General features: G+C 38.6%; 1 protein-coding gene across 5 annotated transcripts in view; it reads right to left on the bottom strand.

Moving 5' to 3' along the window:
* ASB15 (ankyrin repeat and SOCS box containing 15) overlaps positions 1-13,178 on the bottom strand; it is a 33,737-nt gene extending 20,559 nt beyond the window's left edge. The window contains exons 1-4 of one of the 5 annotated variants that reach the window (XM_082472355.1): positions 11,225-13,170; positions 8,306-8,451; positions 5,685-5,757; positions 660-838 (exon numbers count right to left, since the gene is read on the bottom strand). In XM_082472355.1, the coding sequence (XP_082328481.1) occupies positions 660-766 (107 nt within the window). In that variant the 5' untranslated portion in view covers positions 767-838; positions 5,685-5,757; positions 8,306-8,451; positions 11,225-13,170. Of the gene's footprint in view, positions 1-659; positions 839-5,684; positions 5,758-8,305; positions 8,452-11,224 lie in introns of all 5 variants that reach the window. The other 4 variants (XM_082472357.1, XM_082472358.1, XM_082472354.1 and 1 more) reach the window with 4 other exon arrangements.
* Positions 13,179-18,483: the final 5,305 nt, after the last annotated feature.

Genomic DNA, 18,483 nt, shown 5'->3' with positions numbered 1-18,483 from the left:
GTCAGAAGTATAATGTATGCTATTGAAGACAAAAATTTACTTTGGCAGTTTTAGACTCTATAACTCTTGCCAGCACAAAACACCAATTTTATGTGAAATTTGTTAACTGCTGTCACTTGAATAGTAGATAATTAAATAGGCTCTGGTTTATATATTACTTTGTCATATATAATCAAATCGCTCAACTCTTTTCCCATTCATTAAACTTACAAACTAGGTGAGTTAGCATTATTCTTCGTATTTTAAAGGTACAACATGGAATCCATTTCTTATAAAGGTTGCCTGAGTCAGTAGCAGAACAGATTCTGTATACTTATCTATACGTTAGTCGTATAAACAGTGCTTGCAAATTTGTTCACATTATTTATTGTCCTGTTTGATTCCATAGGAATTTAGGAAATAGGCAATTGTATATAACCAAATTCAACTGGGAATTTCCCATCTAGCTAATCTCCATATTCCACAGGAGACGGGGATTTGTAGAAGATCAAATAGCTAAACCTGTGCACAGTAGCTCTTGTACGGTATTGAATTCCTTGCCAGAAAAGAAAGGGAAGCATTTTCCTGGAGGAGGGCTCAGGAAATGTCATTCATTTCATTTTACAACAAAATGAAGGCCATGAAAAAGTTTTGGTGAGGAGAGTCAATTTGAATGTTACCTTTCAGGATAAAATACAGTCTTGCTGGCTTCAGTGGATTCTTGAATACTGAGCTGAACATCATAACTTGTAAGATAATCTTCATCGGAGTCATCATTAGCATCCATGACTGAATTTAATTTTGAAAGAGGCAAATTCTTATTATCAGCAAATGCCACAGAACCGCATATAGAGTTTACCTGAAAGACGCAAAATGAAAAATTAAAATGCATTCACTTTTCCTCATTTAACAAACACAATGCAGTTAATATTTTAATCCATATTGTATATATAACATCCATTCTAACTTTTGAAACTTTAATTACCTGCCCTTTGGGTGTCTACATTTTCTAATTTTTGACTTTCTTTTGAGTAATGACTATAGTTGGGCTTACAAGAATTACTTTTTCCACACTTCTGACTTATACTAATTTGGCCCATGGTTTTTCTCAAGACATTGTTCTACACAGCACATTAGAAGTTCAAAACTCTGAGAAGACAGACAGGGGTAGGAATAAAGAACGGTGAGCCTTTCACATTCTTTACTTTTTCTTTATTCTCTGTCTGTTGTGTGTGTGTGTTTTTTTGCTGATTTAGTCCTTTCTTTACACGCATGGTTTGAGTTGGCTGCCTTGAATTGCAGTTATTTCTGTATTTGTGTTCAACTCCTTCTACCAAAATCTACATTCTTTGAGGTGAAGGGCTCTACCTCACTTATCCCTGCATCTCCTGCAACTCTAGAAGGTGCCTGGCATGAGGAAGCTTCCCGATGAACATCTGTTGAATTAAAGTTGGAGAGAACAGGACATCACAAATGTAGTGACTTAGCCCTGCCCTCGGGAAATTTGATAGAGCAAGTGGAGAAGACACGAAGGAAACTTCAAATAGAAGGAACTGAGAACTTTTAAGCACTGTTCTTCTTGAGAAAATACTGTCTAGTCTCACAATGAAGTGAACAGCTTTCAGAAGTCCAGAACTTTAAAATAAAACAGGAGAGCGTTAACCTGACAAAAACAGCCTTAAGCACTTGGAGGACTTCTTTACTGACCAGTTTAGATGGGTTTGATAGACCACATGGCTCTCTGGGCGCTCTAGGAAATCCACGTTTATGGACTTGTGCTACATGCATTCCTGGCCATGGAAAGATCCTTTCTCACACCTTGACAGAAGGGCATCCTTAATGCAGTTAGGGAGGCTGGAACTCCTAATATAAGGACGGGTGTGGTAAGGACCAGCTTTATTAAGTGAGGCTGAATTGTGGGAACTGTCAAACAATAAGCAGAGTTAAAATGGACTCCTGCTTTTGAAGAAAAGAGTCAAAAACAGAGAGGCTTCTGGACTGACTTACGTCGTTTATTGATGGCTCTTTCAGTTCTCCCTAATCCACTTGTTTCAACCAAATCAGAGCCACCATGAACGGTTGTGCAGGATGCGCGCTACACAAGTGTTCCTGGTTGATGAAATCCAGCCAAATCGCCCCTGCTCGAGCTGTGCACGCTGGCAGGGTGCTTCCCCGAGGAAGCAGCATCTTTTCTTCATCTGCACCAAAGCGCTTATAGCCTGTGGGATTCCTGAACTCAGCTGAGAATTTTTTAACACCAGAAAATTAAACAAAAAGAGGCCGGATTATTTAGTGTTTTGGATAATAAATGAGGAGAGATGGACATGACACCTTTTACCGTCCAGTCTTCCAATCTTTTCCCAAAGTGGAAGGGCCTCAGGATTTGGTTACTCTCCTTCAGAAAGAAAGCCATGGTATCTCAGCAACCTCAAAAGTCTGACACGTGCCCTAGGGACCTTATTCACCAAATAGACTCAAGTGGTATTTTTAAAAATCTATTGTTTATCTGTTCATTGTCTAGCTTCTCCAAGAACGTAACCCAATAAGAGCAGAGAATTAGTCTACTTTCAGAGCCAAGAGAAGTACCATCTTAAGGTATGTGGACTATAAATGGGTGTTGAATGAATGAATGCATGAATGAGCTAATAAGTGAACCTAACATAATCTAGGTTCTGCTTTATTCTTAGAGTTGACCATTTTCCTCAAGTATGGAATCTTTCTTCCAACTAAACGAATCTGATTGCCCACTCTGTGTCTGGCTTCATTTTTCTCCCATCTGTGCTTTTACATCTTATTCCTCTTCATTCACAAGGCCCTCCCAGCTGTTCCAACTCATGGTCCGCATGGCCTCAAGCCCGGCTCCAGCATTCCTCCTTTGGAAGGAAGCCCTTGCTGAAATTCTTCAGCTCCTCTCTGGACCTCTTCATCCATGAATATCTCCTCTTATATAGTATTTTTCCAACATCTGGATTTACACTCATTTTGTATTAGCTTTGCAAGTTCTTCACATTTTCATGTTTTGTATTCTCACTTGGACTATAAGTTTTCTGAGGGAAAAAAAAAAAAACCCTTACTTTCTTTGTCCTTTATATCTTTTCTCTCTAATTCCACTCCTAATCAACTATAGGAAAGTGCCATTCTCAGTGATCACTGGAAAAAAGTTGTTGACTCATTACTGGCAGACAAGTCCTGGGTCCCTTCCGGCAGCATGATTAGATGATGAAGTTAGCAGTGTGGTATCGCCCGTCGCCTTTCTCACTAATGTCACTGTGGAGATGGGGGGATTGCATGGCTCCAGGATTAGTAATGGGATCCAGAGACTTTCGCCTATTTAAGTCACCAGCTTAACTCTAAACCTGTTTGAAATTTGGGCTTCCAGTACGTGAGACACCACAGACTCCTTAGAGAACTGAGTTGTTCTGTGGAAAGTTTTTTTTTTTTTAATGTCCTTTTAACTACCATCCAGTAGGATGTTATCTAAGACTCTTAACTATTTTGTATCCCTAGCAACAGCAGGATCTAAATGGTGAGGAAAGTCTTGCTACTTCATGGAACATCCCCCATCTAAAATAAACTGTCTCCAACATTTTCCTGAAAGCTTGGGATGAACTGAAGACCTGTGTGCAGGTCCTCTAAGGTGTCAGACAGACAATCAAGGGAGCATCATTGGAACAGAACCAGAGACATCAAGATGCAATGAGAAGGGCAAAAGGAGATATATCTGTCTACTGCCAGCCTTTCTTTAAAGTTATTTAAATAAAGCACCAACCAGGAGTCTGAGGAAAGGCCAAATAATATTTTGACATCATTTAAGACCTATTCACAAAAACCCCACTTCTCAGTCTAGATAATTAATTGACCTCTTCTAGATAATCATTTGTCAATCTTTTTCTGGATAAGCCCATTAGTGAGATTTATGTATTCTCCATAAGTAGCTGATTTACAAAATAATTGGGACTATCATTGGAAAGTTAGCCTTTTCAGTTCAGGCACTGGTTAACCTTGCTTCGAGTCAGGAACACGTTTGATGAAAGCCGTGGATTCTCTCTCTGGAGGGATGCATGCCCACTCAAAATTCTGCATAAAATTTTAGGGAATTCATGGATCCTCTGAAGCCCTTTCATGTACCCCAGGAAAAGAACCACTAAATTAAGGATTTCCAAATGCTAAATGTATTATTCAGATATCAAGAATTTTTAGTTTACTTTCAGATGGGCTGAGTAAAATCCTAGAGTAAGAGAGTGGGAAAAGGATTTGGTGATCCTGTAAGTTTTAGAATGACTTTGGTAATAGTAAAAATGGTGATTATGATAATAGCCGTAAGTTATTGAGTGCTTGCTCTGTTTCAAGCACCATGCAAAGCACTTTGCGTACACTGCCTTGCTTTAAATCCTCCAATTCTACTTTGTAGGTATTAGAGATTTATTGTGCATAAGTGGAAACTTAGGCTTCAAGAGGTTGAGAGACCCACCCAGTGTCACAGAGCTGCTAAGTAGGGTCTGGATAGAGTACGGTAACTTCATTTTTAATGTCTTTCCGAAGCTGCAGGAAAACAGCCCACAGTCTGTTGTACTTAAAAGAAAACATTCTCATCTTGCTCTTAACAGCCAGCTCTTGATGACAATAACTTCCAAAAATAAAAAATAGCTTCCAGGGACACATCAGTCTTTATCGTCAGCTCTGTGCAATAAAGATGTGTGTTGCTTAGGGTGGTCTGAGGTATCGTAAGCTTGCTTTTATTCTATATTTTTTGTCTTGGAATCTAAACATTACTGCCTAAAAAATTGGATCAACATTCCAGTTTGTGCCTGACTGAAGTGGCCAAGGGGTTGGGACGATGTTGCAGGTATGATGCAGGGGTGAACATGGGTACATGGTGCCTCTCGGCACTGAATTCTCTAAACTCCCCTCAATCCACAATCCAGGCTGCCACAATACTGTTGATAAGCTTGTGAGGCCCCTCAGACTTCCCCTTGAAACCTGGGAGCTCCTAAAGCATGGGACCAATGTCCTCCTTCTCCCTGGACCAGGGCCAGTATAACTTTGTTCCCGGTGAATTGCTTGGTTGGCTTGCTTCCAATTACATCCAAGTTTGTTTACATCACTCACTCACATGCTCTGTCTTAGACATAAAAAATTGAAACCATCTCTGTGGGTTCTAAACGGGGCTGGTCTCAAGGGTTGCCTGTTTACATCACTCACTCACATGCTCTGTCTTAGGCATAAAAAATTGAAACCATCTCTGCGGGTTCTAAACGGGGCTGGTCTTAAGAGTTCCCGGAGTGGGCAGGTGCTTCCATGATGCAAGGAAGGACTTTGTGTTCATAAATATCACCCTACCTCAGCACCTGTCACATTAGTGTAATTCTGTTACATCAGTGAGAGAGTCTGTCCTTTGGGGCTTATTGTTCCATTTTCCAGTGTCCCTTTTAAAATGCCAGTAACACCATACTGGCCCCCCATGTAGGACCAGGATCTCTTGGAATATTTGCCGAGGGTGGCATGGGGTGGGGAAGATGGTAGAAGGTCTAAGACTGAATCTAGTGGAAGGTGACAGGAGGGGATAAGAAAAGGGCAATACAGTAAAATTTGGTGTTCTTTATACAGGGCCAGCCCCAAAATAAACACTCTGAGGTTCTGAAAGAGGTGCAGGTTCTGCTGTGTGGAACTGGGGATGCTGATATTCTGAGGAAATTTTCTTTTACCTTGAAAGTGCAATGGTTCTGGAGCGAGGAGCTTATCTATTAGAAGTCCCAGAGAAAATCATCAGGATTTGTCCTATGAGAGGAGTAGCTTTAGTTAAAAGGCATTTTCACATTTTGGTTTTATTAGAAAAAGGCAGTTTTCATATACAAAACAATATTCATTCTCATTTTTCTTCGTTTTGACCTTCATCTGTGTAATACTGAAGACATATGGAAATCAAAATAAATAAAATGTTGTTACAACTTTGTTTTTTATTTGGTGGCTACACACTTTTGCTTTTTCAGAATCCTGTAGCACAAAGTGGCAAATCAGATAAATGGCTTTATTAGGCTGATTTCAGCAACTATTCCCCAAGAGATTTCAGAGGGACATAAAACTGTCAGAATTGGGTTCCAACGCACAGACAAAGGTAACTTCTATTTACAAGTAATAAGTTACAGCAATTCCCTCTTCGTGGTATTTGCCTTTTCTATTAGAGAGAAATCCTGTGAATGACAAGGAGAACTAGACCAGTTGAAATAGCAGATTCCTTAACAGCACAACTAGTTCTGATAAACCACACACACACACACACACACACACACACACAATGTTAGTCCAGAAAATGAATGCTACTTTTATGTTGCCTCAAAAAGATACAACTCAACATTTTAGAAAGGATATAAAAAGGTGAAGTGGACATATTGTTCTCTAGACACGAAGTATGATATCTGGTATGTAATAAGAATTCACTATGTATTTGCTGAATAAATAAATAATTGAATGATCAAATATATTCTACTCTTAAAATTAGCAAAAGAATAGATTAACCTTGTGTTTTTCCTCCACGTCATATGTATGTTTTTGCCAAGTTCACATCCAATTTTGGGGCTGCACTAACTGAGGCTTAATTTCTAAGTAAAAACATTAGTGATAAAACCTGTCATACTGGGCTTCCCTGGTGGCGCAGTTGTTGAGAATCTGCCTGCTAATGCAGGGGACATGGGTTCGAGCCCTGGTCTGGGAAGATCCCACATGCCACGGAGCAACTAGGCCCGTAAGTCACATCTACTGAGCCTGTGCGTCTGGAGCCTGTGCTCCGCAACAGGAGAGGCCGCGATAGTGAGAGACCCGCGCACCGTGATGAAGAGTGGCCCCTGCTTTCCGCAACTAGAGAAAGCCCTCACGGAAACGAAGACCCAACACAGCCAAAAATAAATAAATTAATTAATTAAAAAAAAAAAAACCTGTCATACTAGTTTTGCTTATCTCTAGTTTCATATTACAAAATTAGACATTTTTACTCCCTCCTATTGATTTCCAAGGCAATTTCAATTGTGACAGAGATGGCTGAAGACGTATGCTAGTTTTTGAAAATGACACTCACATAGAATAGGAAGGAGCTTTAGGTTCACAACTATGTGGATTTCTAGGGGAATATAAACAAGAGAATGGAAAAGAATAGAGCAGACATGGCCCATGAAAAGACAAATTATTCACAGACATGACCTTATCACAAGCTGGTATGATGACATGATTCTTTTAAAGACTTATCCTTTTGTCTGTAATTCTAAATGTAGGAATCTATCATATAGAAATTCAGAGATGTGGAAAAAGATTTGTATGTGAAAATGTTCACCTCTGTCATATGTAAACTGCCAAAACATTAGAAACACTATCAAATGTCCAACAAGAGGGAATTTGTAGAAGATATTATTGTGCACCCAAGCTATGGATAACTATATAGTTATTAAAATTCATATCCTTGAAGAATATTTAATGCCATAGATAAGTGTCATATACGAGAATGAGGTTCATTTAATCAGATATGACCAGACACTTTGAGGGAACTAAGATTGATTTTATAGAGCCAAAGCTTACAAAGTCTTCCAGAAAACTGGCCTGGTATCTGGTTCACAGGCTGAGCCTTACAGGTGGTGAGATAGGTCACCTCCTGGCAGGCCAAACCTTGGTGACATTGAGAAGAGAGGAAAGTACCCACATTTATAGTAAAGCAGGTGAACCCTGGTGGAGAGAGTGTCTTGGTTTGGGGAGGAGCAGAAATATGAAAGACTGATCTGTTTACCTGATCTAAGCAAAGCCTTCCTTACCTAAGTTATTGTGTCTGTCTGCATGAGACCAAATTTAGTTTCCACTAATTAGTGAGTGGCAGCTCCGAGGAAGACGAAGCCCATTATAGATTATAAAATAGCTGCCTTTTATTTACACAGTTGAATTGTAGGGTGAGTAAAAAAGTTCTGACTACATTAATTAGCTACAATAAAAATTAAATATCTCTAGACCTTAAAAAGTATTGTTCATATACATATGCTTATGTGTATTTGTACATGTATACATTTACAAACACATATAGAGATATACATATATTCTCCCTCTAAAAATATTTGTTCCTGAAATATTTGTTTCATCTGAACAGGGCAGACATTCCTGTTTGGCGCTTGTCAAATCTTTTTCCATTAAAAACTCAATAATGAGCCATTGCATTTCTTCATACATTATTCTGAAATTATACACAGGCCACTGATTTTTTTCTGCTGGAGGCAGTAGTTGAATTTGCCCTCCCAGCTTAGCTGCCTTATTAGCTGTGTCTGACGTGTTGCAAGTAGTCAACAAACATTACCTGTTATTATTCTGTGACTGAATCCCTCTGGAACGAGGAAGTAGAAGTCTAGGGATTGTCTGGTGGTTTTAGCTCTAGTCCTCACTCTTGAACAGGTATGCTGACACACTCCTTATTTCCTTCTCCTTCCTTTTCTCTAGAATCACCTGATTTCAGAGTTGAAGAGCATTAGGTAGCGCCACTTGTAAATTCCATTTCCAAGATGCCCAACAAGTAATTATCCAGCCTCAGCTTGAACAGCAAAGTGACAGGAAGTTTACTATATCCCACACAGCCCTTCATCTATGGCCAGCTTTAACAATTAGGAAGTACATTTAAGTTGAATCCATCTCCTCGAATAAGTATTCTATAATCCTAGTTCTATTCCTCAGGACCACGTTGAGAAAATGTGCTCCTCTGCCACACGAGAGCCCTTTAAACATCTCTCAGGAAGGCTGTCAGGTCTCCACTGAGGCTTCTCCGCCCAGACCTGGACAACTGTTCTTCCTATGATGTGGGTTCACCTTCCTCCACCATGTTGATTGCTTTCTTGTAAACACACTCGTTTATCCATCTCTTTCTAAAAGTGGCTCTGGACCATGGGCTCTGATGGCAGTACAACAGCTGTAGTCAGACCAACACAACAGTAAGCAGGTGTGACCACCTCCCTTTTGCTAGACACTGAAGATCTGTTAATTTAGCCCAAGTTCAGACAAGTTTGGGGCTATTATACTACAGACTTGATTTGGACCTCTGTTGCCCTAAATTCTACAAGTCATATTTCCCCCCCACATTACTACTGTACAATTCTGTGTAGGACTCTTTATTTAATCCTATTGTGTTTCTTTCTTTCTTTTAGATTTGACCTTTATTTCAGTCTGCTAAGAGATAATGCATTTTCTATCCCTCCAAATATTGTTCTATTTGCATGTCTTCTATATGTCTACCTGCTCCATTAATAATGCAAATGTTGAACAGAAATTGGCGCAGGACAGAGGCCTTCAGGTTGACATTGATCTATTATTTAGCACCCTTCAAGAAAAGCTGTTTATGCAGTTACAAATCCTCCCAAAACACCACCATCTACTATTAATGTCTCCTTTATGATAACAAGACCATCATCAAGAGATACTGTCAAATATCTTGTTGAAATACAGATGCATAATATCTACTACATTCCTCTTCTCTACTAAGTCAAAAAGACAAAGGAGGAGCGTTGACTCACCACTTCTCAGTAATTATTATTATTTTTCCTGAGGATTTTCAGACCATCCTATTCGTTCATTCAAAAATATGTATTCAGTGTCTGCTATATTCCAGGCACATTGCTAGACACAAGGCAATAGGATTCATGCACCAAGGAGTTTACTGCCTTTAAATAATGCATTCTACACTTTTCCCCAGAAACAACACCAATAACTCCCCTGCCTTCAAAGGTTTAGCAGAGAGTCAAGCACACAGCAGGTCCTCAATAAATATTTGTCTTATTGAATTTAATACTTATTATAAGCAATATATATTAAGTGCCTACCTGTGAAATGCATTAAGCTAAGTATGTTAAATATTTTATGTCATGTAATTTCTATGACACACTTCCCCCCCATTTTACAGATGAGGAAACTGAGGAACACAATGGTTAGGTAATTTGTCCAAGCCTGTATATCTAGTGAGTGGCAGAGATGTAGATACAAACCCAGTCATTTGACATTAGAGGTCACACAGCTTGACCGCTGTACTGTAACTCATGACTCAGCTACTCTGACGGAATTAATACAAAAGGGTCTCATTTTATAATCCAAATATTCATAAGCCTCAGAAAAAAGTTTTTAAAAGAGTTTAAGGGCTTCCCTGGTGGAGCAGTGGTTGAGAATCTGCCTGCCAATGCAGGGGACACGGGTTCGAGCCCTGGTCTGGGAGGCTCCCACATGCCACGGAGCAACTGGGCCCGTGAGCCACAATTACGGAGCCTGCGCATCTGGAGCCTGTGCTCCGCAACAAGAGAGGCCGCGATAGTGAGAGGCCCGCGCACCGCGATGAAGAGTGGCCCCCGCTTGCCGCAGCTAGAGAAAGCCCTCGCACAGAAACGAAGACTCAACACAGCCATAAATAAATAAATTTTTTTAAAAAAGAGTTTAAGCAAATAACTAGCAAACCTATCAAACAACTCTAGTGAAAATATAAATATTTTAGGTAGATTTTCATTTCAAAACAAGGTATTCCGATAAAAACAACAAAGTGTAGAATCATGATATTTTATGACAATAATAATGTTCTCAGCACAAAGCAGTGTTAGAACTTCCTCGTCCACATTACTGCTATTTCATAGAAATCATTTCATTTTAGATGTAGAATGTTCCTTAGAAGTTATCTATTCATTTAAGAGCCAGATGGGTGATGGTCTCAAATAAATTCTAAGGACTTTCCAACCTCAAGACTCTATGATTTAATTTCCAGAAGCGAACTTCCAATTCTACTGAGATCCTTTTTTTTCCATCTGACCTAAAAGAAGTTAAAGGAATTCTTTCGATCTGAATATTAAGCATCCATCTTTTGTTATAAGTGATTTAAAAACACCTTGATAAAAATTTAATTATTCACAAAAATCATTTAATTTTTTTCTCAGAAACCAGGGCTAGCTAAGACATTCCATAGTGTCTATGCTGACACTTTCTATGAGCATATTCATTCTTGATCTGTTTTTCTCATGATACTATTTTTTATTAAGCTTAATAACTATGCAATTGAGTTAATATTCTGTAAACGAATGAAACAACCCTGGCTTTATTCTGTAATTAAAAAGGCCCTAGACAGGTGATCAATGGTAAAGAAAGTAATGAGAAGCTATCACAATACGTGTTTCCATCTCTTCAAAATATTCCCAATACTAGACTACTGAAGCTAGTTGGTGAGGAACAGATAAAATATTTCATAATCTCTCACCTTTTGGAATTATCATCTTGTCATTCTTATCCAGGACTTTGCCTTTCTAAGTCAGAGGAAGTGTCTTGGAGCCAATGTGTTCCTCTGTGTATCTAAAATTAAGTACCCAGTTGGTGGCTAAATTAAGATCTGACCTTGTACAACTGAAATATGAACGATTCCTGGCACATAGTAAAGTGAGATTTCTCTGGACCCTCATCACAAGAAACACATGGCCACAGAGGTGTAATAAGATTATCTGGGTCCTGATTGGTTCAAAGAGCTCTCATGAAAACAAATGATCTGCCAACCCAGCTGCTATGAGGGTCTTTGCTGAAGGAACAAAGCAAAACCACTTAAGTAGAATTTAAAAATATTTTAAAATCAGTTGTTCAAGAGACAAATCTGTGAGTCTGCATCTGCAGATCCAAATCCACTTTTAGTCAGTTTTAACACACACTCTTTCTCATTCTTCGTCTTTTAGACTCATGTCAAATCTCATTAAATATGATCTTCTTGTTGTAGGAATTTACTGTTTTTCATTTGATTTGCATGTCATACCTGCCAGTCTGATACACAGATGGGGATATGACATTCAGTGATATCTAATCTGATCAAGACTTTTTAGGTCAAGTTATAAAACATAGAGTCTAAAGTGAGCAGCAGAGGTAAAGCAAGCAGAAAATTAGTATTTTAATTGGGAAGGGTTGTTTGTTTTCTTTTAAAAAATAAAGTTTAGTGTCTTACTGATTTTCTAATGAAAATAATCTGCCTTAAATTTGTTTTGACATGGGTATCCCTGGATTAACTCGGCCACTGTCAGCATTCACAAAGCCATCTGGCTTCCATCCCCACAGCTCCATTAAAATAACTCTTCTCAAGGGTCTCACTGACCTCCTAGTGTCTAAGGTTGATGGCCACTTTCCATTTCTTATTTTTCAGGCCCTCTGTTGGATTTGCTGCCATTGATCCCTCCCTTTTTTTCCTGGAACTCTCTACTCCCTAGGCTTCCTGGAGTACTATATGCTTTTATTTTTCTTCTTATCTCTCTGATTCATCCTCTGTACTTAGTGTTAATGAATAAACACATGGATTGTAGTGAATTTACCAGTTTTATTTCAAAATGTGGAAACCATAAATGTGAATTCAGAGGTTCTACCTCCTCTTTGTGATAAAAGAGGCTGTATTTCTGTCATCCGTGGAGCAAACCCCAAGAAATATTTTGTATTTATACCACCATTAACTGTGTCTTGAAATAGTTAAGGTTGAAGGCTAGAACATTGTGCACATTTTATAATTATTAATCTGATTTGGAATTTTTCAACAAAGAATTCTTATAAAAAGCAAGCAACATTGTGAAACTAATTTTTATAGCTTTGTAACTTATAATATTAAAAATTTGTATGAAGGTTTAGAGTATAATTCAATTTATGAAAAAAACCTATACCCGACATTTGAAAATGTAGTTTGGTACATTTCAGGGACATTTCTGCTCTTATGTGAATAAATTTATGCCTGTTTTATCCATTTATATAATAGTTATTATAGATCTACTTATATCATACAATATTTAAAATAATAGAAAGAACAAAAAAGAGAAACGGTGTGGTAAATAAATGAAAATATGCTACTGATGACATAGACCTATGAGCAAGTCTTGCCTCACCACTTACTCTCTCTGTCACCTTAGATTTGCTATTTAAAATTTCTGAGACTCAGTTTATTCATCTGTAATATGGGAGTAATAATAATCATAACCGTAATAAAAATAATAATAATACAATGACCATGGCACTCACCATTTTAATGAGATCTATTCCTCAAGTAGCTAATCATCTATACACACACAGTAAAGCAGGCTTTGAGTAATTCAAACATTTAAGAGAATGACCTATTCATAATGCTAATAATCACTTCCACATTTGCCTGTTTTGGAAATTGGCTTTTCCTGCTGGTTTTCTCAAATGGAAACAAAGTGAATTGGATTTTTGAACAGTGTCCCCGTGGTTTATAGGTGAGGGTGAGTTTCAGTGAGGATGTGATCAAGCAGTGAACGACTACTGAATACTACCGCTGTTCTGAGGAAGGTACATGTAACGTTACCGACATCCAAATAGGTGTCCCTTTTATATATATATAGCAAGAAGTGCATGTCCTGTGTCAAGTTGATAATTTTAGCAACTGATACGAGGAGCCTGAGGTTGAAATGGTTGCAGCACAGTGTTAAAGGGACTGTCCCTGGAACCACCCACTTTTATTTTGGGAACAGGAGACTTGGCGGCACTGTACGTGAACTTCCAGGGAGCCATGTGGCTTCCCAGTCTTCACATTTAAGGCACCCACTGCCACCACACTTCTCACCTGCCCACAGGTACTCTGTGTTCCTGAAAACAGGTGTGGGGCTTGCAGGCCTTTAACTGAGAATTTAAAATACAGCTCTTGTTACCATGAGCCGTACTATCCCATCCACCCCACAAAGCCATTTGGCACCCCATATTCCCTTCTGATACAGCCCATTCTCCATAAAAGCCTTATCAGACTGCAGCTTTGGCTTGCCTCTTGGGCAAAACGGTGTCATTCACACATCTTGGAGAACCCCACTTTGTTCTGCCCTATTATTTTGTAGTTTAGGGAGCAGTACTGTGTATGTTTCACTTGGCTTCATTTTTATACTTTGGTATATTTCAGATTTTCTCCCCCTCCTTCCTTCCTTTCTGCACTTGTTCATTATTTTGGTCTTGGGGGCTGTTATTTTTTTTTTAATGCATATTTTATTTCAACTGTGTATAAAACAGAGTAGAAAAATGTGAGAAAAGAAAAGAAATCATTTATTTTAGTATGCTTACCAGTACTTTGATAATTGGTTGTTTGCTCTTGCTGTGCTTTCTGTTTTGTTCTGTTTGTTTTTGTTTTTGTTTTTTTCAGACTGGAACACAACTGAAACTGTGAGTCAAATGTATTAGCACCGCCTTCCATCAGGAGCGCTGATGTCACAGGCCCCTGGGAGAAACTGCATTGCTGACATCACTCCATCATTTTGTTTCCACACAGCAGCACAAAGGCAAGTGACGCGAGGGTAGTTTTTAGTAAGGTAGTGCTGTAGAAGCACACTAAACCAATAATGGGCAAAAAGTGGGGAGTATTCTGTACTGGCCCCCAGTTACATTTCCCACTTCGTCACCAGTGTCTGGTAAAGACCTTGCCACATAGAAAGCACGCATCAAATATGTGCTAAATGGTTTGCTGAACACTGGTGACTTGTTCATGTAGGTTAGCAGTTATATCCTGTCTAACTTAACTAAAGGTTGATTCAATTAAAACTGATGCAAAGTGAATTTTAAGAAAGCAGGTCGACCTTTCTTTTTTTCTTTTTTTAGAACAAAGCTCTTAATTTTCACTACTGTGAGAGACATTTCAAGGGCATCAAGAGAAAGAACCCTGAATTAAAAGAAAGCAGGGAATCTGTATTTTAGTCTCAGATTTGTCCATGTCTTTGTGAATTAAGGCAAACCGTTGAAATGCCTGTGCCTTAGTTCCCACCTGTGTAATAACACTGCTCTCATTACTTCATATCATTATGAGAATAAAATAAGAGCATAATTACAGAAGTTCTTTGAAAAAATAGTAATCACTCTACAGACACAGGGCTTACTAACAGTATCATACTTCTGGGACATAAAATGGACATTAAAGCAACTATCCCATTCAGTTGTCTATTCTATACATGCAGACATTTTAGTATATGCAGAATGTGGTGCTAGACCGCTCAGGGCATGCATGCCAAGATGGGGTGGGGCAGTGGGGCACACTATTCTAGCCCTGAAGAAGTTTACCATTTGTACAGAGAGAATAAGTAGAAAAGAAGCCCAAATTTGGTAAGAGAGATAAGACATAAGTAGGCTATGGAGGAGAGGGTCAGAGAATAAAAGACACACACGCACACACATTTGAGTTTTAAAGAGAGAGAGATTGGTTTTACATTAATGGATGCTCAAAGTATTTTGAGTCTTTTTCTTCTAGTCTTTCCTAATTCTAACCTCTTACATATCCTAAATTGATAGTGCTAAGGCAAGGGGACTTTCACTACTCTTAGTATCTTGTTTTATATAAACTAAACATCATCATAATCAAGACTGTATAATAGAGCTTTATATTGACAACCAAAGTAAAATTTGAATTACTGAAAATCCAGTATTCTCTTCTGTTCTTTCTGAAAAGAATTGATCTTTTCATGTGCACCTGTAGTTACGTTTTGATTTTTTTGAAGTTGCTCATGCATGACATTCCATCAGTTAGTAGTTAATTATGAAAAAGAGCATTTTGACCTTACCTGTTGTAGAAAAATTTTATGAATTTGATAAGGAAAACTTACCATGCCAAAATATTAAAATTTCAGTGTAAATTCATTACCATTAAGAGATCCTGGTATTGCCCCCCACTTGCATTCAGATCTTTATTTTTTACATTTCAAAATTGATTCACCATTTTGTTCAAACAATTCCAGTATAAAAGTTAAGCTTAGTGATTCTGTCAGGAAACTAGAAAAATGTAATTATTTCTGCTAGACTTAGATTTACCTCTAGTAAATAGTGTCAGTCCTGGGACAAAACACTCTGATTTTTCCAAAATGGAATTTCTACTATCATACATTATATGCAGCTTAGTTGTAGCTTGATTTGAGGATTTAATATGCAATTACCATACAAATAAGACAATTTTTCACATTTCCTATAATTCAAAAATATTAAATAGTTCAAAGTATTAATTCAAAAATATTAAATTCGAATACTATAATTCAAAAATACTAAAATCAAGTTGAGTTTTGAGGTTTTGTTAAAGTGTTTTGATGCAGCTTAGAAAGTCTGGGTACAATCCTGAAGGTCTGGACCACTCAGTGTCAGTGTAAATGAGTACTTTCAAGGGGGCTTTCTTTTCTGGGTACTCAGGATACAGTAATGAGCACAACATTTCACCATCTAACATGCAGGTATTTTGCTCTGTTTGAAGGTAAAATTAACAGAATTTGTCTTAGATTTGATGTTGGGTTTGTGAGAGGGGAGACCAGGATCGAGTCTAAGCAACTGGAAGGATAGAGTTGCCATAAACTGAGATCGAAAAGGTCCCAGAAGGGGCAGGTTTGGAGAGGAGGAATGGGACCTCAGCTTGGATCATGTAAAGCTTGAAATGCTGTTCAAGTCCAAGAGGAAAGGTTAACGAGGCAGGTGAATGTGAGTCCACATTTGTGGGGGGAGTCTGAGCTGGAAAAACAAATTAGTGATACATAAAGCCATGAGGCTAGATGAGCTCACCAAATGAATACACAGAGACATAAAAATAAAGGCATTCAAGGGATGAGCCCTGTGGCTAACCAAAGCCACAAGACAGAATGCAAGCTAAGGAAAGAAAAACATCTGCAGCAGGAGAGAGCAATCAACTGTATCAAATTCTGCTGCTAGGTTAAGTAAGATGAAGACTAAGAACTGACCATGGGACTTAACAACCTTTCGGTTTGTCTTCTATTCCAGAATCATCTCACTAACTGCCCAGGCTTCATTACAAAGATTTCCCATCTTTCTCCCCCTCTGCCCTGCTTCTCAGTATGAAGAAGAAAGACACAGTGTTCTTACGTTTAGGGGCTCATTAAGACCCACATACAATGCCCCTAAATTTAGGAACGTTACTTCCTTTTCCTACTCCTTTTCTCTCTGAAAAAAAATCTCTCTCAGCTCATTTTTATCTCATTTTATGAAAAAGGGCCATTAATATAAAAATCAGTTCTTTTAAAGTTTATATGAGCAACTACTTGAGAATAAAAATAATGTCATATAACAGAAATTTAAGTAGAATTGAAAACTGTTGTGTTATAATTCCTTAGAAGGAGGAGCAAGTGGTCGAGGTGGAGGGCAGGACTGCAGCACGATGACCATGGTCCGAGAGGACTTCGGGGGCTGCTTAGAATTTTGCTGTGCTTAATAGTTCTCACTTCCAGCTTGTCCTTAGAGATCACTTCCCATGATATCGCCTCCCGTGACATAAGATCATCAGAAAGGAAAATGCCGAGATACTTTGAAATGGGTCGGTCTCACCTCTCAGGATCCTCTTTCTCAGCTGAAATATTGAAATTAGGCCTGGAACTATATGAACTTGAATTTCTCTTTTAATTTTAAGAATCTATAATGCTATCATCTTACCTTCAATAGCCTGAACATTTTACTTTTAAAGTTTCAGCTTCTGCTAAATTATTTTTGTTTGTGATGCTGGCCGTCTCTTTGCCTTCTACCTGAATTAGATTTTAAAACACAGGCTAATTGATTAATTTTTAAATAAGATTTACACCGGTTTCTTTCACAGTCCTAAGTTATCATTTCTGAGTAACCTAGATGAGATGTATCCCCATTGAACAGTACTGCATTCATTTATTCACTGGACATGGGTTTGTTCACTACTACGTGCCTGGTACAATGATAATATTAAACAAGACAGTTCTTAATCTCAGTTGATGGAGGAAATAAAGAGATGACCCAAAGAAGGTGAGAATTAGCTTCCAGGAGAAGACAAGAGTATGTCAGAGAGACGATAAAGGCTTGAGACTTGAAAGATGAGAAGGACTTTTTTGGAGAATCTAAAAAAGGGACAGGGACTTCCCTGGTGGCACAGTGGTTAAGAATCTGCCTGCCAATGCGGGGGACACGGGTTCGAGCCCTGGTCTGGGAAGATCCCGCATGCCACGGAGCAACTAAGCCCGTAAGCCACAACTACTGAGCCTGCAATCTAGAGCCTGCAAGCCACAACTACTGAGCTCATGTGCCACAACTACTGAAACCCACGTGCCTAGAGCCTGTGTTGCGCAACAAGAGAAGCCACCGCAATAAGAAGCCCGTGCACCACAATGAAGAGTAGCCCCCTCTCGCTGCAACTAGAGAAAGCCCACACGCAGCAACGAAGACCCAACGCAGCCAAAAATAAATGATAAATAAATAAAAATTTTTAATAAATAAATAAATAAATAAAGGGACAAGTATTCCAGGCAGAAAAAAATGCACATAGGTCGAGGGAAAATGGCGTATATGGGGGTAATTATGAACATGTATTATAGCTGGTCACAGAATGCACTGAGGAGCTTGCAGTAAATGAGCAGGAGATTTAGGCAGGAGTCAGATTATGTAGGACGTTATATACTGAACTAGGGAATTCAGGATTTTATTTCTTCCTCCAGGGCAGTGGAGAAAGGACTTTCTCCCTGGGGTGAACTAGTGTATGTGGTATATTATTCACCAGAC

The sequence above is a fragment of the Balaenoptera physalus genome (genome assembly GCF_965194825.1).
Source record: "Balaenoptera physalus genome assembly, chromosome: 8".
Taxonomy (NCBI): domain Eukaryota; kingdom Metazoa; phylum Chordata; class Mammalia; order Artiodactyla; family Balaenopteridae; genus Balaenoptera; species Balaenoptera physalus.
Note: the sequence above shows the minus strand (reverse complement) of the source record. Positions and strands in the feature narration are given on the sequence as shown.